At 42.7% G+C, this 26,197-nt stretch overlaps 1 protein-coding gene across 1 annotated transcript in view; it reads left to right on the top strand.

The window, feature by feature from the left end:
- Positions 1-6,234: 6,234 nt before the first annotated feature.
- CRKL (CRK like proto-oncogene, adaptor protein) overlaps positions 6,235-26,197 on the top strand; it is a 38,444-nt gene continuing 18,481 nt past the window's right edge. The window contains exons 1-2 of the mRNA XM_047828067.1: positions 6,235-7,828; positions 19,213-19,678. Of these exons, the coding sequence (XP_047684023.1) occupies positions 7,518-7,828; positions 19,213-19,678 (777 nt within the window). The 5' untranslated portion in view covers positions 6,235-7,517. The remainder of the gene's footprint in view (positions 7,829-19,212; positions 19,679-26,197) is intronic.

Raw genomic sequence — 26,197 nt, 5'->3', positions numbered from 1 at the left:
ACAACTAGGAGAAAACTCAAATCCCACAGTTTTTCCCTGAGGAGCCTCATGTCAGGTACCTCAACTTTTAGGACCTGCACCTGAGAGACAAGCCCCCAAAATACCTAACTTTGAAAAACAGTGTAGCTCACATCCCCAGACTCACAAGATTGTAGCGATCTGAGAGATAGCTCTTAAAGGGCCTGTGGGGTTGGACCTACCTACCCCAGTTCCCAGCTCAGAGGCAGCCCATGCAGCCAATATTTAAAGTGAAAGACGCTCGGGTGCCCTGAGTGGCTCAGTTGGTTAAGCATCCAACCCTTGATTTTGGCTCATGATCTTATGGTTCATGAGTCCAAACCCCACATGGGGCTCTGCACTGACAGCACAGAGGCTACTTGGGATCTTCACTCTCTGCCCCTTCCCCACTCATGATCTCTCTCTCAAAATAAATAAATAAGCATTTAAAAAAATAAATAAATAAAATAAAGTAAAAGCAGCTCACCTGCTTATTTTGAAGTGTAGGCCTGAGGGGCAGGCTTTTGTACCTAACCATCATCGGGTCTATGAAGTTTTGTCAAAGATAGAAGCTGAATATCCCGACTTGCCCTACTACACAGCATTTTGATGGCTTAGCAGTGGTAACATTTTACTGCAATTTTTTTTCAGCTTAGAGCCAAGATTGAAATTTTTCAGAACAGAGAACTATTCCAAACCATCATTATTGAAGAATTGGAAATTAGCTTTTGCTACAGGCTTGATAGTGTTTCTCAATGAATTCAACCTAAAATTACAGAGCAAAGCAGTGCTTATATGTGAAATGTGTACTGTAACAAAGTCATTTTGACAATAATGTTTTGAATCACAAATAATGTAAAACAGCTTTATATACTTCCGGTAATGTCAAAAATTAGAAGAAGCAATATCGCCAGACCTTGATGTCAAGTGCAGTGGAAATTTCCATATTTCAAAATCCATTTCATTGTGCAACAGAGGAGCTTCCACCTAACCTTCAAATGGAAATGACTAATCTGTAACTAACAAGAAGCTAAACGACAAACATCAGAAGAATCTAACAGAATCCTATATATGTCTTCCAACAATAAATATGCTCAATTAAAATCATGCTCATGGACCAACACCAGTACTGGCAGTACCATCTGGATGGAGACATTTTCAAAGATGAAACATGTAGTATCATTACAAATCAGCATTTATAGCTCAATATTTGATGATAGGGAACACTAACTTTGAGCCTAATTAAGCAAAATATTATCCCAAACAAAAGAATTCCATTCTTCTCATTAGCATACCTGGAGTATAAAGAAGTTATACTCAATTGCTATCATATTTTGAATTTCACTTAAAACATTTGTGGGAAATTTTTTTCCTCTTGTTACACAAGTACCTACATAATATTGCCTTTCCTCTTGGCCTGCAAAGCCTAAAATATTTACTATCTGACCATTTATGGAAAAATTTGGTGACATACCCCCAGTGTAAAGAATTGAGTACAATTGGTTTCTTTGAGCTAAGTGTGAAAGGGAATCAGTGCCCTCTAGTGAAAGGATCATCCTGCTCAGAATTTTACTAATGGCATTCCAGAATGCTCTAAAATCCAGGGGAAACAAGAAAATTTGCCTTCCAGCCCACAAGTAGCTAAATGACAAGAAGGTGGACTTATATAAGAGAGGTGACACGGCAATTATAACTATGTTAGAAAATGGCAAGGAGAACATGACCACACTTGAAAGCACTAGAAAAGGGCACCTGGCTGGCTCAGTCAGAAGAGCGTGTGACCCTTGATCTAAGGTTATGAGTTCGAGCCCCATGTTGGGTGTAGAGATTACAAAAAAAATAAAAGAAAAAAGAAAAGGAAAAGAAAACTTAAAAAAAATAAAAACCACACTAGAATAAGGTCGGGCCAGTGCTTTCTATAGTGGCCAATAGAGCTTCTGGATATGGCAACTAAGTCTAGTTCAAAGATATCACCCCGTGAAAGAAGTGATTATTACGTTGATATTTTAAATAGCTTGGTATGGAAAATTGTGAGGGGGATATGAACATTATTAGTATTGTAGTAGGAAAGTAATAGGAGGGGGAAAAAAGCAAATCATTAATAGCTCCTTTTTTTGTTTTAGGGAGATAAACTTAGAAATACATGTAGGGCTGCCTGGGTGGCTCGGTCAGTTGAGTGTCCAACTCTTGATTTTGGCTCAAGTCATGATCCCAGGGTCATGGGATTGAGCCCTGTTGGGCTTCATGCTGAGTGTGGAGCCTGCTTAAGATTCTCTCTCTCTCTCTCTCTCTCTCTCTCTCTCTCTCTCTCTCTCCCCCCCTCCCTCTCCCCCTCTGCCCTTCTCCCCTACTTGTGCTGTCTCTCAAAAAAAAAAATGTATGTGTGTATGTGTGTGTGTGTGTGTGTGTGTGTGTGTGTGTGTGTGTATGTAAAACATGGGGGAATAGTGACTGAGAACAACTGATAAGAGAAAATTTATTGCATAGGAGGAAAATATCTCAAAAAATTAGGTTAAGAAATGCAGTAGATATTCAACAGGTCAACCAATCCTTGTGGAGAAAGCATCTGAGAACTGCTGACCTTATCAAGTCAGTGAAGTAAATATATCAAGTCTGCATACCTACATGGTCAAGCTTCTTCTTCTCTCAGAATCATTGATAGAAAAGAATCAAGGGCAGGAGAAAGGGACAGACCCTTGCTCTTCTCATGTCCTCAGTAAGGCAGCAACATAGGAAGACTACCTGGCTTTAACCATCATCAGGATTGGACCTGCCCAGATAGGGGAGAACAAAGTCAACAGTAGGTTGTCCCAAGATTGTGCCCTTTGCACAGAGGCAGCCTCAGGGCTAGGAAGTAAGGGATCTGGACAAAGTACTTGAAAAGCTTTGTCAGTCCTTTGAGACTAGATTGTAATTATCTTAGAAGAAAAATCTAAGTGTAATGCCATCTGGAAACCCTGGGAATGAGCAAGCTGGCAGAATCACAAATCTTTATGTTACAGCAACCTCTCCCTTTTTTTTTCTTTTTTAAAAAATTTTTTTTTTTTCAACGTTTATTTATTTTTGGGACAGAGAGAGACAGAGCATGAACGGGGGAGGAGCAGAGAGAGAGGGAGACACAGAATCTGAAACAGGCTCCAGGCTCTGAGCCATCAGCCCAGAGCCCGACGCGGGGCTCGAACTCCCGGACCGCGAGATCGTGACCTGGCTGAAGTCGGACGCTTAACCGACTGCGCCACCCAGGCGCCCCAGTCCCTTTTTTTTTCTTAATGCTTCCTTGTTGCTTCTCCATTCACTTCCATTTTGTTATATCTTAGCATCTAGAAACATTTTTTGGAATTAAAAAAATTTTTTTTATGTTTTTATTTTATTTTTGAGAGAGAGAGAGAGACAAAGCATGAGCAGGGGAGGGGCAGAGAGAGAGGGAGACACAAAATCTGAAGCAGGCTCCAGGCTCTGAGCTGTCAGCACAGAGCCCAACGCGGGGCTCCGAACCCACAAACCACGAGATCATGACCTGAGCTGAAGTCAGACACTCAACCGACTGAGCCACCCAGGTGCCCCTGGAATTTGTTTTAAAGCTTGTCTCAGCTGTACTAAGGGAAAGTAAAGCACTTTTAAAAATTTATTATGAGGGGCGCCTGGGTGGCGCAGTCGGTTAAGCGTCCGACTTCAGCCAGGTCACGATCTCGCGGTCCGCGAGTTCGAGCCCCGCGTCGGGCTCTGGGCTGATGGCTCAGAGCCTGGAGCCTGTTTCCGATTCTGTGTCTCCCTCTCTCTCTGCCCCTCCCCCGTTCATGCTCTGTCTCTCTCTGTCCCAAAAATAAATAAACGTTGAAAAAAAATTAAAAAAAAATTTATTATGAAAAATTCCATACATATAAAAAAATAGAATATACTATAATTCACCCTCCCCATCCTGCCCCAAACACACGTCTTGTTACCTAGCTTCAACAGTTACCAACACAACGGCATTCTTATTTCCACCTTTGTCGGGTCCATACTCCATCCCCCAGGGGACTATTTTGAAGCAAAAGGAGAGGCATTTTGATCCATCTGTAATATAAATTTTTCAAGAGGGGATCATGGCACTTTGGCAGCTGAATGATGGTGCTATCTGAAATCCAAAAAGAGGGACAAGTCCAACCACTCCTCTGTATTATAAGATTGATATTCCTTCCTGGTGTTAAATTTTACATTGGAAGACCTCAGTTTCCTGATCAGCAAAACAAAGAAAATGGACTAAATTATAGGCAGTTGTGTAACAATAAAGTGAGACTGACTCTGAGTCAGGAGACCTGGCTCAGGAGTGCCAGCTCTGCCTCTTGCAAATTATATAATTTATAATAACTTATGTCAGCAAGTCACTTAACCTCTCTGAGCTTCTGGATCATCTATAAAAAAGGATTTCATGGGACTTTGGTTGGAGTGAGTAAAACAATGTATTATGCACAGTTTTGTGAATTGGAAAACACTATATAAATTAGGTATTTTTGAGTTATTTAGTTAAGTACAAAATGACTCAGATTTGAGTCTGCGCATTAGGAAAACACTGATGGCTACTGACAGAAAAGGGGAAGCTGAGAGGCACAATTTAATCCAAACAGAAGATAAAACATAAGGGTAGATATAGGGTTAAATAAACCTCAGGTCCAAAGACCTATTTTAAATACATTTATTATGTTAATTAACAGGAAATAGTGACAAAAATCACGTTACCTTTACTACAATAAATCTTCTTTGCTCTGGCTTCTTCTCATCGTTATCCACCTACATTCAAAAACCATTTATTTTAAGTATATATTATGTGCTGGGCACTGTGTTGGGCACTGGGAATACAAAAAATAATAGTAAAGGAGGCCTTCAAGACATTCTGATTAGGACTGGAGAGATGTTTATAAACAATCACAATGGAAAGTGATAAGAATTTAGGCTGTGACCATAGAGTTTGCTTAGAAATTATAGGGTGTGGTCAGATTCTGTTCTACTTTTAGAATATACATGCTTCCGTGTCACCAATAAACAGGTGATTCCTAAAGCCTTCATTATTAGCCTACCAAAGGAGAGGCTGTAGAGAGATTAAGCACTGAGCTTCTACACACAGAGGCTGGAGACAAAAGTGCTATCAAAAAAGACCAAGAGGGGCACCTGAGTGGCTCAGTAGGTTAAGTATCTGACTCTTGATCTCAGCTCAGGTCTTGATCTCAGGGTTCTGAGTTAAAAAAAACAAAACAGAAAACAAACAAGTATATTAAAGAGAAAGAAAAAATTGTATTAGTGGCTCAGAAGCTTAAAAAAATAAAATTAAAAAAAAAAAAGGGATTCTTTCCACAGATTTTCAGTATAGACACATAGGGCCAGGTAGATCAAAGAAAATGCTAGGTTCAGTGGAGATCAGTGATGATTTCCAAAGGTCAGTTTCAAAGTAAGGGTAGAATCCAAATAAAGGCTGGGCAAAGAGTGGCTGATGATGAAGTGGTAAAATCTGGTAAGAAAAGGTAGCTAGAAAATCAAACGGAGATTTTTCTCCCTACCCTCATCCACCCATTGAAAGATCTGCACACCTTTAGGCTATGGAGGCAGAAGCCCAGATAGAGGCTGAATAGTAATAATTAAAAGCTCTTATGTGATGTTTAGTATGTGCCAGGCACTATTCTAAGCACTTTACATGTATTAGCTTGTTTAATATATGAGGCATAGAATGATTAAGTAATTGGTCCAAGGTCACCCAGCTAGTCAATGGAGCAAGATTTGAATCCCAACAGTCATCTTCAAATTTTGTGCTATTCAAATTGTACCTGAGTCATGACAGTTTTTGGAAGATGAAAACCTGCTTATGCTATGTCACAAAAGGCACTAGACCTTGACATTTCCCCTTTAGCTTACTCTAAGATAGATATCACCTATCACCCTAGAATCCAGTATATGATCAACTTGGATGCAAACAGCCCAAATGAAATTCCATTGACAAAGGGATCTAAGTATGGGTTTGTGTTGCCTGCGTCTCCCTTTTTGGACATGCTTTCTTGTCTGTCCAGTTCCAGGGATGGTGCTACCAATAAATCAGGCACCAGTAACCTGGTGGTTTTTCTGAACAGTCATTCATTCAATAAATATTTGAGCATCAGTTCAGGTCCAGACATTGTGCTAGGTCCAGAAGTGAACAAGACATACAAGATCCCTGTTCTCTTAAAATTTCATTCTAGGGCGGGGCGGGGAAACAGGCTAGGAGGTCCTGGCGGGAGTAGGGTCAGCCAAGGACTGGGAGATTCAGAGAAGCTGCAGAATCCAGAGCAGATGAGGTCTTCAGGCCACGCCCGGAGGCGTTTGCATTTCACTTGTATCAATCAAGCGCTAATTAATGATGGCCACACTGCACCAGACTGTGGACTTCCCAGACCATTTACTCCTTTCGATATAACCTCCACAACCCCCCAATGCTGCCTGTCGAGTCTCCTGGCCACTCTGGGTCCCTTAACCTATCGGGCCACCTCGGGTCGAGGCCACCTCGTCCCTGTCTGCTGGTCACCTCAGCCCCCGCGGTCATCTCCTTCCAGAACCACTTCGACCCATTGGGCCTGTCCGCCCATCGGTATCCCTCAGGGCGGGTCCCCCTGAGCCCCTAGGCCGGCCAGGTCACCTCAGTGCCACGCCTCCATGGCCAGAGATTCGTCGTGTACGTTAATGCTTTGTTCCCAGAGCAGGTTTTCGAAATGCCGCTCCCTCTAGTCTCCAGCTGTTTTCCTGCCAGCGCGGGGAGAGCCGGCCGCGGCAGCGCCCCCGGCGGCGCACCGCAGCCCAGGAAGAAGGGAGTGGCCGCCACCACCACCGCCTCCCCCGCCTCCCCCACCTCCTCCCGGAACGCGGGAGCGGCCGCGAGTGGCGCACGCCCCGACCGTCACGACCGTGCTCCTGATTGGCCGCGCCGGGCGACGACAAGGGGTGGGCCCAGGCGGCAGCTGGGAGCCGGAGCCCGCGCGTGCGCAGAGAGAGTGCGCTGAGCTGAGGGGGAGGTGGCCGGCCGCTTCTCCTGCGTCCGCCATTTTGTTGCTGTGGCTCTTGGGAACGGGCTCGGCAAAGCCGCCCCGGAGGCGCGACGCTTTTAGGAGTTCGGTTCTTTGCGTGGCGGCGGGTTTCGGTACAGAGTCGTGGGGGGGGGGGGGGGCGCGGAGTCGGCGCGTTCCAGGCCAGGAGTGACTGGAGGCACCCCGGTACTCCGGGCAGCCCGAGAACCCCGGGGCGGCCTCCGCTGCGGCTCGGCTTCGCCCGCCCCGACCTCGGGCTCTGCTCCGCATTCCCCGGGCCGGCTCCCTCCGTAAGGCGGCCCCGGAGCAGGCGGGCGGCGGCGGAGGATGCTGCGGGCCCGGACCCGAGAGGAAGGTGGCTCGGCCCTCTAAGCGCGCCTCGAGGTGTGCCAAGAGGCCCTTCCTTGGCCGCAAAGCCGTCAGTCGGGCAGAGGCGTCCAGAACAGAAGAGAGCAGCCGCCGCCCCGACTCGCCGCAGAGCCCCGGCTCGACACCATGTCCTCCGCCAGGTTCGACTCCTCAGACCGCTCCGCCTGGTACATGGGGCCGGTGTCTCGCCAGGAGGCGCAGACCCGGCTCCAGGGCCAGCGCCACGGTATGTTCCTAGTTCGCGACTCCTCCACCTGCCCTGGGGATTATGTGCTGTCCGTGTCCGAGAACTCGCGGGTCTCCCACTACATCATCAACTCTCTGCCCAACCGCCGTTTTAAGATTGGGGACCAGGAATTTGACCACTTGCCGGCCCTGCTGGAGTTCTACAAGATCCACTACCTGGACACCACCACCCTAATCGAGCCCGCGCCCAGGTATGCGAGCGCCCGCGTCCTCGGGCGCGCAGCCCACTCCGACCGCGGAGGAGAGTCGAGAATGGCAGGGGCTTGTCCGCTTGGGATCCATCGAAGAGTTGGGGGAGGGGGGTGCGGCGAGGGGCGATTGAACCCGTTTCACCCCATTCTGAACCCAATTATTTTCCAGAAGGCATTCTGAACGGAAGGCTAGTGTCAGGATCTGGGTCACTGAATGCGGGGATGCGTTTTAAACATGTTTAACGGTGGTTTGCATTGTTAAAATGCACGCTTTTTTTGCCCTTTGTCATATTATCTATTGGTTTATTCTACTACAGCAGAATGTTTTATTGTTGTTTTTAAACCTTTTTTGGACCACAGACTTATTTGAGAATCTCAAAGTAGTCGTGACTTTCCCCCCCTCCCTAAAAATGTCCGTACACTCAATTTTGCACACTACTCAAGGTTCTTGCAACTCCCTGCTCCAGTTTTAGAACTCTTGGACTGCAGCCTTTGGAACAATCGACAAATGAAAATGCTTGAGCGTTCAGAAACAAAACCTTTAACTGTGAAACATCAGAACTGTATGTTGATACCTTGGTGCCAGGTTTGAATTAATGCCAGACACCTTTTGTTTTATAATTACAGAATTTTTTTTTTAATTACAGAAATTTTGAAATAAGGTGTATTGGCTTCATTTAGGACATACTTTTAAGTTTTTATTTTATAGTTTACTCCCAAGCTGGATCATTAATAGGTCAGAAATCAATCTGGTTAAATTCTAAGGAGGGATAAGGCTATAATGTTACTTACTAAAGGACAAATTTAGAGCAACACTTTCTTAATTCTATGCAAGTTTAGTTTCAGATATGCTTTTTGGATATTTCTGAGTCTAATGATTTAATATTAAAGTTAAGCACCCAAGGGCTCCTGGCTGGCTCAGTTTTTAAGCCACCAACTTCAGCTTTAGGTCATGATCTCATGGTTTGTGAGTTCAAGCCCTGCATCAGGTTCTGCTCTCACAGCACCCAGTCTGCTAAGGATCCGCTCTCCCTCTCTCTCTGCCTCTCCCCTGCCCCCCCAAAATAAATAAATAAAGTTAGGCCCCCAAAGTGACTCCCAGCATCAAGCATCCTCCTTTTCAAGTAAAGTGCATTGTTTTATTTAATTACTTGCTTTAATTTGTCTTTAGTATTTTCTCACTTTTATTTGAATTATGCCAAATTTGAACTGAAGAAATTGCCTAGAATTTTTATTTTAATAAAAGGTATTTTACTGCCCATTTTGCTTTTTGAACATCTGTTTAAAAAGGATAGGGTGCTGATACTGGTTTTTTGGAATGAAATGTTTCTGATTTTATAGATTCGCTGGCAAGATGTTGCTCTGAGCTTTAACCATTAAAAGCTATAATAATTAAGGAACCCCCACTGCATGCGTAAGTGTTGCTTCTGTGGAATAAGATAGAGAAGAAACAAAGCCATGACGGTATCATGACTATAAGATTAACTGCTGAACCAAATGGACTTTAAAAACTGGGAGAAAGTGATTATAAATCAAATAGTATATAATAAAGACCTAGGCACCAAGAATCTGATTAGTGAAATCTTCAGGTCCCCAAAGATGCTGGCTATTAGAGTCAACTTTGAGCACAGTATAATTCTGATCTAAGGGGTTGGAGAGAATATTAGAACCAACTGTAATGAGATTTTTAATATGTTTAAGTGAATTCTCCAACTCACGGAGGTGAATTATGTCATTAATTTCAGGCATTTATTAAGCCGTGTTATGTGAAAGGCACTGTGCTTGCTTTGAGGTGACAGATACTATTAATACAGCTGTTTGAGAAAGTGTGAGTAAATGGTTGAATTCCCTCCTAGAGAGAAAAGGGAGTATGCTGCAGTGGCTTCCCATTACCAACAAAAACAACTCCGCATTTTTCATACATGTGTCTTCCCAGATACCAGACATAACTTTATGTTTTTGTTGCCTGTCCTCCTCCCTCTCCCCTACCTGTTCTTCCTTTAGTGCAGCCCCACTAGCCAACTGGGGCTATTGGCTCTTCCCTTGATTGCCTAACCCCCACTCCTCGCGTATTGAAATCTTAACTGCTGTTCTAGGCCCCTCAAATAATAAGCCCTCCTGCTTACACTGCAGCTTTAATTGTTTTTCCCTTCTCCCTCTTTTTGCTCTCTGCCCCACGCATGTTGCTGTAATTTAGTTTCTTGTTTTTCGTTGTGATCAGACGGTGATCACAATGCTGGTTGTATTAGATCCTGACTGGATTTACTTTCTTAATCTTTGGACTGTCCTTCAAGCTTGAAATTCGCCGATTTGGTTTAATATGTTTTCAACCTTCAGAAAAAACTAGAGGTATCCTGTAAAGCCTTGACCAAAAGCAAGTCAGTTTAATGCCTCTTCACACCCAGGGCCGCCCGGGTGGTTCAGATGGTTGAGCATCTGACTTCGGCTCAGGTCATGATCTTGTGGTTAGTGGGTTCGAGCCCTGTTGTCAGCATGGAGCCTGCTTCGGATCCTGTGTCCCCCTGTCTGTGGCCCTGACCCACGCATGAGCCTTCTCTCTGTTTCTCTTTAAAAAATAAACATTTTTTAAAAATGCCTCTTCACATCCAAACAAGATAAATTAAGTGGTTTAGTTATTTAGGCGTCAGAATTGAGCTTTTAAGGCCAAAGTTTCATGCCTCTTAGCTTTTTAATTTTCCTTAGTGAAAAATTATAACAGTATGACTTCCTCAGAATTTGAGGACTGGTGCTTGTTTCCTAGTCTGATCTTTTTTATTGGAATGTTCCTTAACATTTAGTTTTGTATTTTCAAATGTTTATGAGCATTATATGTCAGTGATAGAAGTTGAGAACAATGGATGGCAGACATACTTTTTCCATAATAGAACTTATATTTTAGTGGAAGAGACCAACTAAAAATTAGGAAAATAAATAAAATACAAGATTAATAAATGCTATGAAGAAAATGCAGCTGGGCAGAGAGAATATAATAGAAGAGACCTACCTGATGTAGTGTGGTCAGAGAAACACGATGTTAACTAAGGGTAGAGAAGAGGCAAGCCTTGGGAAGGCTTGGATTAAGAGAAGGGAAGAGCCTTCCAGTCATAGGGAAGAGCTTACACAAAGTCCAGAGGTGAAAAAGATAGTAGGTTGGTAGTGGTGAGAGTTTTGTTGTTTTGTTTTATTTTGTTTTAGAGAGCTCAAACTGGGGAGAGGAACTGAGGGGGAGAGAGAGAATCTTAGGCAGACTCCATGCTGAGCCCGACACAGGGCTCCATCCCATGACCCTAGGATCATGACGTTAGCCAAAATCCAAGAGGGACTCTCAAAACTGACTGAGCCACCCAGGCGCCCCGGGAGTATGGTGCTTAAATAAGGGGGTCCAATAAGAGTTATGAGATACAATGGTCAAGATAAGGAAATTAGATTTTGATTAAAGCACAGTGGGTCCCGTGGAAGGAATTTGAAGCAGGTTAGTCCTCTGGGGTTGTCACTGCTATTCAGGTGCAAAATGTTCATGGCTTATAACATACAGGTGTCATATAGACTGACTTGAGCTATGGCTTGGAGGTGCATGTTTTGGAGTTAAGATTGAGTTGCTGATGGGAGGGGAGTGGGGAATGATGAGGAAAGAGAAAGGAAGAAACCAAAATGACTTGATACATTAGTAACTTTGTATCTTCTCAGTTTATCTTATTAATTCCTTTTTGTATTTGTGGTATTCCTGTGGTGGGTTTTAAATTAAATTTTGGTGGGTTTTTTTTTGCTTTTTTTTTTTTTTCAACGTTTATTTATTTTTGGGACAGAGAGAGACAGAGCACGAACGGGGGAGGGGCAGAGAGAGAGGGAGACACAGAATCGGAAACAGGCTCCAGGCTCTGAGCCATCAGCCCAGAGCCTGATGCGGGGCTCGAACTCCCGGACCGCGAGATAGTGACCTGGCTGAAGTCGGACGCTTAACCGACTGCACCACCCAGGCGCCCCTTAAATTTTGTTTTTAATTTAAGAAAAAAACCTCCAAAAGGTGTTATGTCTTGTCAGATGGCTTTTGTTGATTTTGAGTGACCTTAAAGGATTCTCTTTCAGCATGTGAGTGTACTTTTTATATTACAGTTGGTGAACAAAACCTTTGGTGGTTTTCACCTCCAACTTATTTGAGTATAAACATTTTTAAGATTCTGTTCATTAAGTTATAGTTAGTATTCAGGTAAGTGCTAGTGCTTCTTAATTTAATGGAGGTGATTTCCAGTTTAACAACAGAATGTTTCAGAAGATTCCTGAGTGGATTGTTTAGATATGAAATATGTTTTCTTGTGGTTTAGAGACTGTGTTTTGTATAGCTTACTTTGCTATAAGAATCTCCAGTTCTTAGCTTATATAGCTATATGAAGGCTAGGAGAAAAATCCTGAAAAGTAAAGTTTTTTAATTGAGGGCAAGTTGACCCTTAGAGAAAATATTTGATTTTCTCAACAGACATTGCATGTTTACATGTATTTGGTAACATAGAACTAACATTGAATCAAAATAATCCCTGTCAAATTCTTGAGAAGATTACTGGTACTGGGATTTTTTAAAGGCAATTTCCATGCTATCTAATATGATAGAGTAGCTGGAAAAGGATGCCCAGCCTAGTCTGAGTGCCCAGAGGAGGGCCCTCCCACCTGTGAAGCAGAAGCCAAGCCTTGCATGGACCAGAGGATGCCATGGGCATCATGGTCACACCTCCTCCCACATCCCCTGTTCTAAATATTTGAGGGATCTAAAATCTGGACTTTTATAATTAGGATTGGGGGAGAAAGATTACCAGTAATTTTGATTAGCATAGAATTTGGCACCATGAATAAACCTTTGGTTTTCTTCTTACCAGTAGTTAACTCCTCTAAATTTGATTCAGATGAGATACAAGAACATTGTCATTATGCTGGGAATGGAAGTTTGCCCGGTTAAGAGTTGTGACATGTAAAGTACTGGTAGGCATTTGATTTGTGATTTTTTTTCTCTTACTTAAGACTCAAATACAGAGATTTGTTTTTTTAACCTAAGATAGAATTTTTCTTTTGACTTGAAGAGTTGGACTAGATTATTTCTAGGTTTCCTTCAGGCTAAAATATTTTAGTTTTTCCTGATAAGTAAAAGGGAACAGTGCTAATTAGTGGGAGTTCAGATTATTTTAGAGTCTGAGCTAAGATCATACCACATAAGGTGGAGCCACTAGGCATGTGGCAACTAGTCTGAAATGACGTCCAAGAGCATGAGTGGAACAGTGGTGAACTGAAGAGGCTTGGAGAGCAAACCAAGTGGCATACAGGATTTCTTTGTATAACAGAATTAAACCAGATATAGGGAATTGGAGTGCTGAAGTTTTTGTGTTTTCAGAAGGAAAAAAAAAAAAAAAGAATAGGGACAGTAATGGGAAATGCTTCTCTATGTCTTTGGCATTTTATTTTTATTAGCAGGAATTTCACTGTATTGAAGCCTACTCTATACCAAAACCCACTACTAGACTCAAGGCATATAATGGGAGTAAATCATGGTTTTAGCCCTTAAGAAGCTCAGTATATTGAACAAGTTAAAATAGAATACCATGGGAACTTAAAAGCAAGGATGATCAACTGGGGGGTCAGGGAAGGCTTGAAAGAAGAGGTGAGAGGAGAAGAGGTGGTGGCAGTGCCTGCTAGGGAAAGGCACAGTTGTAATTAATATGAGTGATGGGCAGTGAGGTAGAAAGGAAGAATAAATACTAAATTGTAAAAGGCCTCCTATGCTTTGTGAATAAATTTAACAGTGGGAGCTATCTAAAGTTTTTGATGGCTGGGTGACTCAGTCGAGCATCCGACTCTCAATCTCAAGGTCATGAGTTCAATCCCCACATTGGGCATGGAGCCTACTTAAAAAATAAAATAAAGTTGTTTTGGGTTTTTTTGTTTTTAATGTTTATTTATTCTTGAGAGAGAGAGAGAGCACGCAAGCATGAGTGGGGGAGGTGCAGAGAGAAGAGAATTGCCATGGCCAGTTTTACTTTTTAGAAACTGCTCTGGTGTGAGACTGGGTAGGGAGAGAGTCTAGGATGTGGAACTAATGAAGGCCTGTTACAGGAGAAGGGATTGTGAAAAGCTGAACTCTAAGACATTTGGGACTATAAAGTGGAAACTAACAGTTGTTGCTGGGCAATTGCATGTAGAAGGTGAGGGAAGAGGTATGACTTCAAGAATGATTCAGTGGTGTCTTTAATTGAGAGAATAGAAGAGAATTGATCAGGGTGAGGGGGGATGATTGTTTTCAGCAGGGAGAATCTTTTTGAGATGTGTACTGGAAGCCAGGTTTAGCAATCTGATGGGCTTGTTACTGAGAAGAGAATTGGGGGCTAAATGTAGATTTGGGAGTCTAAACTTAGGGAATCCACAGAGTGAACAGAAGAGGAGCTGTGGAAGGGAGTGGAGAGGCAGCCACAGGCATAGAGAGCTATAAATGATGCTGTGAATGTCTAGGGGTGGAAGGGTGAGGTTCTCAGTAGTCAGTGCTTGTTTCGCTAGAGAGGTTCTTAGCCAGTCTTCTTAGAATTGTTTTTCTTACCTATTTTGTTTAGTTTTCCAACTTTTTACTATGAAATATTTCTGTACATAAAAGAGAATATGTACGTGTATATAATAAGAAAAATCTTCAAAACCCATTTGATTGACTCCTTTAATATTTTTTTAACATTTATTTATTTTTTTGAGAGACAGAGTGTGATCAGGGAGGGGCAGAGAGAGGGGGAGACACAGAATCCGAAGCAGCCCCAGGCTCTGAGCTGTCAGTACAGAGCTCAATGTGGGGCTTGAAATCTGAGACTGAGATTGTGACCTGAGCCAAAGTCAGGTGTTTTACCAACTGAGCCACCCAGGCGCCCCCGTGTGACTCCTTTAAAAAACTAGATTACAGGGGCGCCTGGGTGGCGCAGTCGGTTAAGCGTCCGACTTCAGCCAGGTCACGATCTCGCGGTCCGTGAGTTCGAGCCCCGCGTCGGGCTCTGGGCTGATGGCTCGGAGCCTGGAGCCTTGTTTCCGATTCTGTGTCTCCCTCTCTCTCTGCCCCTCCCCCGTTCATGCTCTGTCTCTCTCTCTGTCCCAAAAATAAATAAAACGTTGAAAAAAAAAATTAAAAAAAAAAAACTAGATTACCAGTACCTTTGAAACTCTCCTCCCAGAAGTTGTATTGCATTTGCATGAAGAAAGAAATTTTAACCTTAGAGGTTATTAACACTCATGCTTAAAAAAAATGTTTTATCTGTGCTTTATACATGAAGCTGAGATGCTTTTATTTTTTTTTTAATTTTTTTTTCAAGGTTTTTTATTTATTTTTGGGACAGAGAGAGACAGAGAACGAACGGGGGAGGGGCAGAGAGAGAGGGAGACACAGAATCGGAAACAGGCTCCAGGCTCCGAGCCATCAGCCCAGAGCCTGACGTGGGGCTCGAACTCACGGACCACGAGATCGTGACCTGGCTGAAGTCGGACGCTTAACTGACTGCGCCACCCAGGCGCCCCGAAGCTGAGATGCTTTTAATCTAAAGGAGAGGGGGTTCGTTGACATTAGATAAGAAGAGGCAATTTCCAGTTAGTCATCCAGAGCCTTCTTATTCAATATGCTATAGGCTATATAAGTCAGGGAGAAGCATGGGTCTAAGTGTGTTTGAATGGGATTGGGAAACTCTTTACATATAAAATTTAAAGAAGAGTTGACAGCTGCTCTTTTACAGTTTTGATCAAGGAATAAATCAAAATGATTGAGAAACAGTGAATTGTTCCAATTTTATGTTATGTTTAGGCTGTGGGGCCTAATAGAAAGGGCAAGATAAGCTGTCCTGTCATCACGGTTTCATGTCTACAGTGGAACTAATGTGTAATTTGCAGGAAATTTTGATGAATATATGAGTTTGAGGATGTGGGGTGGAAGACTTTGAATTTATGTCAGGCACATGGCTGGGAGATTGATTTGGTGTCTAATTTAAGATCTGTGCATGTGCTGAATCAGGAGACGAGCCCCATGGTCACTATAGCGATAATAATGGTGGAGAAAGTAGAAACTATCTTCCATCTCTGTCAGATTTGCATGTATCCCCCTCGCCAGAGAAGTATTAAAAGATGAAAACACTCTCTGCTCTTTTAACCAAGTAATCTAGACAAAGAATCAGCAAACTTTAAGGGGCCAGATAGTAAATATTTTAAGCTTTTTAATTTTTATTTTAATGTTTATTTTTTTATTATTTTGTTTTAATTTTTTTAATGTTTATTTATTTTTGAGACAGAGAGAGACAGAGCATGAACAGGGGAGGGGCAGAGAGAGAGGGAGACACAGAATCTGAAACGGGCTCCAGGCTCTGAGCTGTCAGCACAGAGCCCAACGCGAGGCTCGAACTCACGGACCGTGAGATCATGACCTGAGCCGAAGTCGGGCGCTCAACCGACTGAGCCACCCACGCACCCAAAATATGTTAAGCTTTGTAGGCCATATAATTTCTGTCACAGTTTCTCAACTATGCCCTTAGAGCACAAAAGTAGTCATACACAATACTTAAAAGAATGAGTTTGTCTCATTTATTTAAAAAAAATACAGTAGACTGAATGGCACAGAGGCCATAGTTTGTAGGTCCCTAGGCCAGACTCAGTTTTTGTATAGTGTACTGAAGCTAAGAATGGTTATTGTATTTTCCAAAAGTTGTATTAAAAAAGAATACACGACATAGGCCATATGTATAGCCTGCAAAGCCTTAAACATGTACCAACGGTTTACAGAAATTCCTCAACGTCAAGGGCCTTGCCAGCAAAGCTCCTGGGCTGTACTTAAAGGAATGAGCAGCGTGCCTCGTGAGGTGTGGAGAGGCTGGGGAAGGGAGTGTTTGAACTCTTGGGCCTCTAGTCTTTTTCTGATACAGAACCAAAATATGTAAGCCTGTCTTCAACAAAATCTTTCAACTTCAGAGGGAGCTAGTCTTCAGCTTTTATTCGTTCATCACCTCCTTGCTTGTTCTGCCCCCTAACAGAACTCACTCTTTCATTTGAATACTCCTTGACCCTATCAACTACTGTCATGACCCACAGTAATTACACGTTGTGCTTTGGTTGCCTTCTAGTCTCTGCCTATGTTAAATTGGCAGTCTTTTAAGAGCAAGAACTTGGTTTTAATACATTGTTTGTCTCCCAAGTTCTTAGTACATAGTAAGTCCAGTGGATACCTACGTAGATGAATTTGATTAATGTTAATCCCCACTGAAGCTATACTAGTGTCCTCACAATTTGTGTTGTAGAACTAACTGCTTTTAACTTTTAAGTACACAGACAATGAAAATACCCTTGGAGGGGGTCTGATTTGGAACTGATTGTGTTTTTAGTAAAGGTATATGAGATTTATGTAGTACCACCCAGACTTCACAGATTGTCTGTGGCCTTTGAAATAGGAGCAGGGTGTACCTTAAAGAGGGTGGGGATGGGGAGCTAATTGGATGCTCAGTAACAGCCAGGAACTGTCGTGCATGTTTCACATACAATCCGACATTGATTCCCATACACTCAAAAGATGCAGAGTTTGTTCCTGAGGCTGACTAGCTTAGAGGTTATGAGTGAGGACTCTAGAACAAGACTGCCTGAGTACAAATCTAACCCTGAGTTGGCATTGGCTTCCTCATCTGTAAAATGGGGATACTCACAGAATTGATGAGAGGATTAAATAATTTAAAGTTTATATAGACTGCAAATAGTGCCTGGCATAGGTAATAAATGTCAGCTCTATTACTGTTGCTGCTCCTGCAGCTACTCCTGCTGTCTCCTAATCACCGTTGTGTAGTATATTGATTACTGTTAATTCAGTAGTCCGCATACTATATTAAGTAAGTCATTTACGTTAAAAAAGAAACAAGTTTGGGGGGTGCCAGGTGGCTCAGTCTGTTGAGTGTCCAACTCTTGGTTTCGACTCAGATCATAATCTCACAGTTCGTGAGTTCAAGCCCTGAGTAGGACTCTGGGCTGAAAGTATGGAGCCTGTTTCAGATTCTCTCTCCCTCTCTGCCCCTCCTTGGCTTGCTCTCTCTCTCTCAATAAATAAATAAATGAACATAAAAAATGTAAGTTTTGCCAAATTATGAAGACTGCTTTTTTTTTTTTTTTTAACGTTTATTTATTTTTGAGACAGAGAGAGACAGAGCATGAATGGGGGAGGGTCAGAGAGAGGGAGACACAGAATCTGAAACAGGCTCCAGGCTCTGAGCTGTCAGCACAGAGCCCGACGCGGGGCTCGAACTCACGGACCGTGAGATCGTGACCTGAGCTGAAGTCGGACGCTTAACCAACTGCGCCACCCAGGCGCCCCTGAAGACTGCCTTTTGAAAAGTAGTGTGGCAGTGTGTACCAAGGGCCATGAAAATGCCCATGTTTTTTAATCGGAAATCTAGGCTTTACAACAATCTAGTATGGAGAAAATAGTTCAAAAGACTTCATGATGTTGGTGATCAAATAGGGAGAAAGAAAAACTAAGTATCCAAAAACACGGGGATGCTAAGTTGTTGCAAGCTCACAGAATGAAATGGTGCCCTGCCATAAAAGTAATCCTGTAGATCAGTGATATGGGAAACACCTGTAGTGTGATATTAGGCAGAAAAACTGCCACGGGCATACACAAGACTCTTTCAAGAAATAAACTTGGCCAGTGGGAGGGGGTAAAAAGAAAAGGAGAATTGTACCTATCATAATAGGGCAGGAACTGTGGGATTTTTAAGAATTTATTATTATTTTTTAAGTTTATTTATTTTGAGGAAGAAAGGGAGCATGCAAGCGGGAGAGGGGCAGAAAGAGGGAGAGAGAGAATCCCAAGCAAGCTCCCCCCTGTCAATGTGGAGCCTGAACTCACTAACTGAGATCACAACCTGAGCTGAAACCAAGAGTTGGATGCATGCAGTTGACATGTGATTTAACAAGATGTATTGAGGATGCTATACTTCTGTTGCAATACAAACTACAGAACATAGGGGCGCCTGGGTGGCTCAGTCGGTTGAGCGGCCAACTTCGGCTCAGGTCATGATCTTGTGGCTCACGAGTTCCAGCCCCGTGTCTGGCTCTGTGCTGACGGCTCGGAGCCTGGAGCCTGTTTGGGATTCTGTGTGTGTGTCTCTCTCTCTGCCCCCCTAACCCACTCGCATTCTGTCTTTGTCTCTCTCAAAAATAAATAAACATTAAAAAGAAAATAAAATAAAACAAACTGCAGAACATAAAACAGTGTGATAAAATTTCTTAACTAAGAATATAGCAAGGAAAAAATTCATCATAGAGGAGAATGATTTATTTAAAAGTTTGACAAACACTGGTATAGAGTAATATCTTTCCCTTAAGAGTAATATTCTTTCTCTCTTAAGGTATCCGAGCCCACCAATGGGATCTGTATCAGCACCCAACCTGCCTACAGCAGAAGAAAATCTGGAATACGTACGGACTCTCTATGATTTTCCTGGGAATGATGCCGAAGACCTGCCCTTTAAAAAGGGTGAGATCCTGGTGATAATAGAGAAGCCTGAAGAACAGTGGTGGAGTGCCCGGAACAAGGATGGCCGAATTGGGATGATTCCTGTCCCTTATGTTGAAAAGCTTGTGAGGTCCTCACCACATGGAAAGCACGGGAATAGGAATTCCAACAGTTATGGAATCCCAGAACCTGCTCATGCATATGCTCAACCTCAGACCACAACTCCTCTACCTGCAGTTTCCAGTACTCCTGGAGCAGCGATCAACCCTTTGCCATCCACACAGAATGGACCTGTCTTTGCAAAAGCCATCCAGAAAAGAGTACCCTGTGCTTATGACAAGACCGCCTTGGCATTAGAGGTAAAATTTACAAGGCTGGTTTTTTGGGTCTTTTAACAGTTCGGTTTTCATTTTCAGTTGTAATTTCATTTCTGCAAAGTAATGACTGCTGATTTAAGGTTCTGTTCAGGGGGATAAGAGAACTGGGTGATTTTGGAAGATCCACTATGAGTGTCCCATGTGACTCTTTTGTCCTTTCCCATTCTTTGTTTCTCCCAAGGTGTAGTCTCTCCTAGGTTTAGTTTCACAGTAGTTGGTGTTCTTTCCAATAAGGAAAGATGATGGTTTAATAAACACTCATGACCTAGAGACAAAATCAGCATACAGATAGATATGTAGCTACTTGCACAGTTCTATATTTCTCTAACATTGTGACCGACTGAGGAGAAATATGATAAATGTCTTAGAATTCCTCTTCGGCTAGGCAGAGAAATGTTTACAATATCTCAGATCTTACTTAGTAGAGATTTTGTAAATTACAATAGCATGAAATAGAGCTTGAACTTTTTTTTCTTCTCTTTTTTTTTTTTAAAGTAGGCTCCTTGCCCAATGTGGGGCTTGAATTCATGACCCTGATTAAGAGTCACATGCTATACTGACTGAGCCAGCCAGGTGCCCCAGAACTTGAACATTTTAATTGTCAAGTCATATTCTTTAAACCAAACATTAACTGCCTTAAAAAAAAAAAAAAAAAAGCTTTGGGGTTCCTAGGTGGCTCAATAGGTTAGGCATCCAGCTCTGGTTCAGGTCATGATCTTGTAGTTCATGGGTTCAGGCCCCACACTGGGCTCTGCACTGACAGTGTGGAGAGCCTGCTTGGAATTCTCTATCTTTCCCTTTCTCTCTGCCCCTTCCCCACCCACTCTTTGTCTCTCTCAAAAATAAACTTTAGGGGTGGGGGGAGGAGGGGTGGTGTGTGTGCCTGGGTGGCTCATTCAGTTAAGCATCCAACTCTGGTTTGAGCCCTGCATCAGACTCTGTGCTGGCAGTGTGGGGCCTGCTTGGGATTCTCTCCCTCTCTTTCTGCCTCTCCCCTGCTCATGATCTCTTTGTCTCTCTCAAAATAAATAAAGTTGAAAAAAATTTAAAAACAGACTCTTCAATGCTTAGCAAAAAGTCTTGAAGACTGTTGTTGATAAGCCAGTTGAGGGTATAAAACTATGTATTACAGGAGGTAGAAGTTTAATGAGACATTTGATACACCTGGAGTGACCATAAATGAGCACAAACCCCAGGGGAAGAACAGAAGGATTTGAAAAACAGGAATTTTTTAAAATTCCTATTTTTAGGGCAGTCCCGTATATTTTTCGTGTTATTTTTCACTGAGGTATAAAATGCACATAGCAAGATGGACCCTAAATGTTAACATACCAGAACATGGAATTTGGTGCCATAAATCCTAGCTCTTTTATTTATTGGTAAGTTGTGAAAATGCTTTATGAGCCAGAAACTGTAAGGTAATCGTTATAATATGATTAGTTAAATACTCTTTCTTAGTATTATCAAATGCATATATGTTTGAGAAACTAGAATTAAGCTAGTGATTGTTCTTTGTGTGTTCACCCCAAGGTCAGAGTAGAGCAGGGTTGGGGGACAGCCCTGGTGCATGACAGAAGGATGAAGTAATGGAGCCTGTTGATTCAAAAAAGCAGAACTTAACCCACAGAACAGCCTGCTTACAGATAAAAGCTAGCATTGATTTGTTCTGTGATTTTTTTTCCATTGGTAATCCTCAGTTTCTCTGGACCAGCAGTAATGTCTGACTGAACTACACCTAAAGGTTTGTTTCAGAGTCTGATGACTTCTCCCTCTCATGTTGGCTTTTAAGAAGGAGTGAGCATCTGAGGCTTGTGGCAGGGACCAGGTCTGGGGAGGACCCACATGCTTTCATGCTTCCTGGTAGAGGAACAGGAAAGAAACCAGACTGAATCCTGGCTGAGTAGGCCTTCCAGCTTTCTCATCCCCACACAGACCTGCCCCTGCACAGGTACACGCCTCTGGCCTAGTTCACACGTCAGCACCCTAAAATTATGTAGGGTGTTCTGGGCTCTAAACGCTTTCCAGTTTGCACAGTGATTTCTGCCTTTTGAGGCATTTTCACATCTGTTGTCTCATCATAGGAGTAGAGAGCTAGAATTCAGAGTTGGTGTGACTCGCATGTGTTAGACACATTGGGATTGAAGCACCCAGTCAGAATTCCAAGAGCTCCATAGAGGAAGTCAAGAATTGGGCTCTTACCTGAGCTAGGGTTTAAAGCCTCACTCCATTTAGGCCACCTCCCTGTTGACCTTTAGCTCTAAGATGTACATGCATTTTAGAAGCCCATACCTCCTGTGTATTATTGCCTGGAGTGTGCATAGGGGGCTTGTAGAATGCAAGACCAGGTACTATAATGGGGATCATTTAGAGCTTAGTGAGCGGATACCAGGGTAGGTGCCTTAGACCAGGATGAGGTGACAGCCTAGTTAACGATGTGTATTTTAAGATAGCCCACATACTTGGCCATTATGCAGCTCTTCTTGTCTCTCAGACCCCAAAGAGAGGTCTCTACACCTGAGCTGCCTCGTGACACTACCCCAGCTGTGTAAGCCTCATCAAAGGCTTGCTTTGGTGCTTCACTGAGAGAGTGTAAGGGGGACCTGAGAAATAAACCTTTGCTAAATTCCATTTAATTATATTTCTCATTCTATATATTTAAATGAGACTTTTGGCTATAGCATAAGTAAATAGTTCTTTGAGTTACATTATGTTCTAAAACTTAGTGCTTGTCTGATCTTGTTAAAAACAACTCTCTTGAGACTTTTGCAATTAGGTTACCAGGAAAAGTATTAAAATAAGAAAGGTGAGACAAGTAGGACAAAATGTGCCAGTAATTGAAGCTTCTTTATTTCCCTTGATAGTATTACCGAGAACAATGAGGGCTTAGGTGAACTTTATTTCGTGAATTATTTCATGTGTTTTTTCATAAAACTTGATTTTCAAAAGAACATTCATGCAAGTAAAGAGATATTTTAAAACAGGTTTGTGTTTATCCATTTTTGTCTCTTGCTGACCTCTTTTCAAGAAGTGAGTTATTCCTTGGAGTTTAATTTAAAAAGGAATACTTGGTACCTGTGTGAGGTGATTAAGGTGGGTGTCCCCACTCCTTGAAAACAGCAGAACTCTCCCATGCTCTTGGTGTAGTAGAGCTGGGAAGGGCTCCTGAGAAGCAGATCAACCCTACAAGAACATTCTCAGGTCAAGGGAAATGATACAGCCCTTTCCAGAAGTACACCATTGATCAATAGCAAGGGTGCTGTTGTCATTATGTATATATTTTTTAATGTTTATTAGAGAGGGAGACACAGAATCTGAAGCAGGCTCCAGGCTCCGAGCCATCAGCACAGAGCCTGATGATCATGACCTGAGCCAAAGTTGGACATTTAACCGACTGAGCCACCCAGACACCCCATTATAAAATACCTGTAGTCACAGTTATCTGATACAGTAAAAAACAAGATGGTTAGGGAAAGATCATGTACCTGCATTCAAGTCCTGGCTTTTCATGGTGTGATCTTGGGCAAGTTACTTAAGTTCTTTTGAGTCTAAAAGACACCTTCCTTCTGAGAGTTGGATAAATTATCCATTCATGCAACTAACCTGTGAGGGATATCTTGTAGGATCCTACCACCCAGGTCCTTACCACCTAGTGAGAAAATAGAGACAGAAACCAGCAGTGTGATAAGTGCTCTAATAGCACAGAGTAGAGGGAGAGTGGAGAAGGGAGTAGGAGATGGGAGTGTGGGTGAGTATTGGTCTGGGAAGCCTTTCTGGAGGGGGTGACCCTCAAACTGAGTTTTGAAGGATGAACAGAAGTTAGCTGGGTGAAGTGTAGGGAGACATTTTTGGCAGAGGGAAGAGCTTACTTGAACAAGACTTAACACCACTGAGTAGCTGCAGGTTGGTGAGAGCACAGGATATGTTGGGCAGAGGGCAAAAGTGAACAAAAGACAAAGTTGAGGAAGTTGTTGCCATATCATCAAAGGGCTAGGCTGAGGAGATAAACAGTTTTCTTCTGTTGCCTTCACTGAGGCACAGAATAGCCAATTTCTCACAACTGATGGAGGTTCCAAAGTTTGCAGGGAATTTACATTTTTAATGATTTTTAGGTAGTATAGAGCAGATGCTTGAGTCTCCCTATAATAGTATTATTCTCACACACTTGTATTCCAGTACACTTTCCTGACTAGAAAAGAAAGGGAAGAACTTTCTTAGCATTGAACTTAATTAATTCTGGGACTGCACACCCATGAATATTTGCTGTATGAAAATTTGCGTCCAAGCATCTAACTGGAACCTTGGTGGAGCATTCCCCTGTGGTATGGGTTTAAAAAAAACAAACAAACAAAAAACACCCCGCAATTGGTGACAGTAGGGATCTATGGGAATCAAAGTCAGTGGCACAGATTCTGTGGAGGAAGAATAACATTTTCTCCAACTGCAAGTGAGGCTTAAAGTGACTCAGGATGGAGAAGATGGGCAAGTTGTAGCGATAATAGATCATTTAGTCTGCCCATCTTCCTAATGCTTTAAACTTTCTGCAGCGTCTAAATTCATTGGCCCTCTGGTCTCAACTTGGCACTTCCAAAAACACTCACCCCTTCCAGCAGAAAGTTTAATGAGTAGTTACTATGTGGCAGGCCTTGTTAAGGAGTTTGGAGTTCAGCAGTGAAAAATACAAAGGTCTCTGTCCTCGTGGAAGTTCTAGAACAGAGTCTCATAAGTGGTTCCTTCTAGCTCTGTATCAGGGAAAAACAAATCACTATGAGTCCCCTTCCTGTATTTGCTTAGCCCAATGTTTGGCCTTTATTATGTGGCCCTATAGTTATCCCTCTTGTTTTTTTTGCAGGGCGGGGCGGGGGGGGCGGTGAATACATTTCTGTATATTTTTTGTTTTTGTCATACACCGTCTGTACAGTTACCTGAATCTTTTAAAATCCTGATGATGTCATCTATTATATTGATCATTCCCCTCAGTTTCATGTTAACTGCAGATTTCATAAAAGCACCATCCAGATCTTTGTACGAAAGTCCTCCTCTGCAGCCTCCTCTGATCTAGGCCACTTGTCTAAAAAAAGACAATGAGGTTGGTCTGGCATGACTTGTTCTTGGTTGAGCCCATACTGCCTTCCAATCATCTGTTTGCTAATTGCATATAGAATTTTGTCCAGGTTTGATTTCATGCTCACCTTTTACATTTTATAGAATGTGCCATCGTCCCTGTTTTAACAAAACCAAGAATCTTGACCTTTCATATGTCTGCCAGTGTCCTGTGTTGTAATGCTCTATGGCAGGTGACCAGATTTGGACTCTCATTCCTGCTTGCCAGTGTGTTTGGTCAGTACTTAGATGTCTGTCTTATCGGTATAAGGACACCCTTTCATCTTTGGCACATACTTTTTTATGATGCTCAGAGTTCTTTGTGTGAACTCACCAGCATTCTCAGGATACTTGCTGTTTACTCCCATTGTGATTGTGTTCATATTGCTTTTTGGTTTGTCTTCTCCAATTTTGAAACCCCTAGTCATGGGATTACATCTGGCTTCTGAATTTTCTGAATCTTCCTAAGACCAATGGCACCACTTCTTTCAATGGCCTGGAATTCTCAGGTTTCTACTTTGGTTCTGCTTCATTGGTTAGAATTAAATTCACATTAGCAGTTTCTTCATCTATCCTGACTGAGATCAAGTTGTCTGCAAAGTAAATGAAGGTTTTAGTAGTACTAGTTTTATTTTTCAACCTCTCGGATCATCTGTGAGTTCCTCTGGCTGGGTCACCTGTAGAGTATATCCACAGTGATGGCACGTCTGTGCATGGTCATCATCAAACATCTGACTCCGCTCTGGAGATCTGTTCAGGGTCCTAGCCTCATAACATAACAGGGACACTCTGTCTTACCTCCTGTCACATTCCAGCAATGGAACCTTCTCACCAAGGTTTGTCAGATGCCCACGAGCTCACATTCATCTTTTAATAATCTCAGAGCTTTTCATCAGGACTGATGGGCTCTTCCTCTATCCTTCTGTCATTGATGTTTGTTGGTTATGCATCTAGTTTTAGGAATTTGATTTACTTCTTCTGTACCAAAACTTTTTTGTTTTTGTTTTTCCTTAATCACAGTGCTTTATCAGAAGTAGGAATCTTTAGGGGCACCTGGGTGGCTCAGTCGGTTAAGCATCCAACTCTTTTTTTTTTTTTTTTTTAATTTTTTTTTTCAACATTTATTTATTTTTGGGACAGAGAGAGACAGAGCATGAACGGGGGAGGGGCAGAGGGAGAGGGAGACACAGAATCGGAAACAGGCTCCAGGCTCTGAGCCATCAGCCCAGAGCCTGACGCGGGGCTCGAACTCACGGACCGCGAGATCATGACCTGGCTGAAGTCGGACGCTTAACCAACTGCGCCACCCAGGCACCCCAAGCATCCAACTCTTAATTTCAGTTCAGGTCGTGATCTCATGGTCGTGAGGTCAAGCCCCATGTCAGGCTCTGCACTAGGCGT

Source organism: Prionailurus viverrinus, chromosome D3 (assembly GCF_022837055.1).
Source record: "Prionailurus viverrinus isolate Anna chromosome D3, UM_Priviv_1.0, whole genome shotgun sequence".
Taxonomy (NCBI): domain Eukaryota; kingdom Metazoa; phylum Chordata; class Mammalia; order Carnivora; family Felidae; genus Prionailurus; species Prionailurus viverrinus.
The sequence above is the reverse complement of the archived record's forward strand: the minus strand, read 5'-3'. Positions and strand labels throughout refer to the sequence as shown.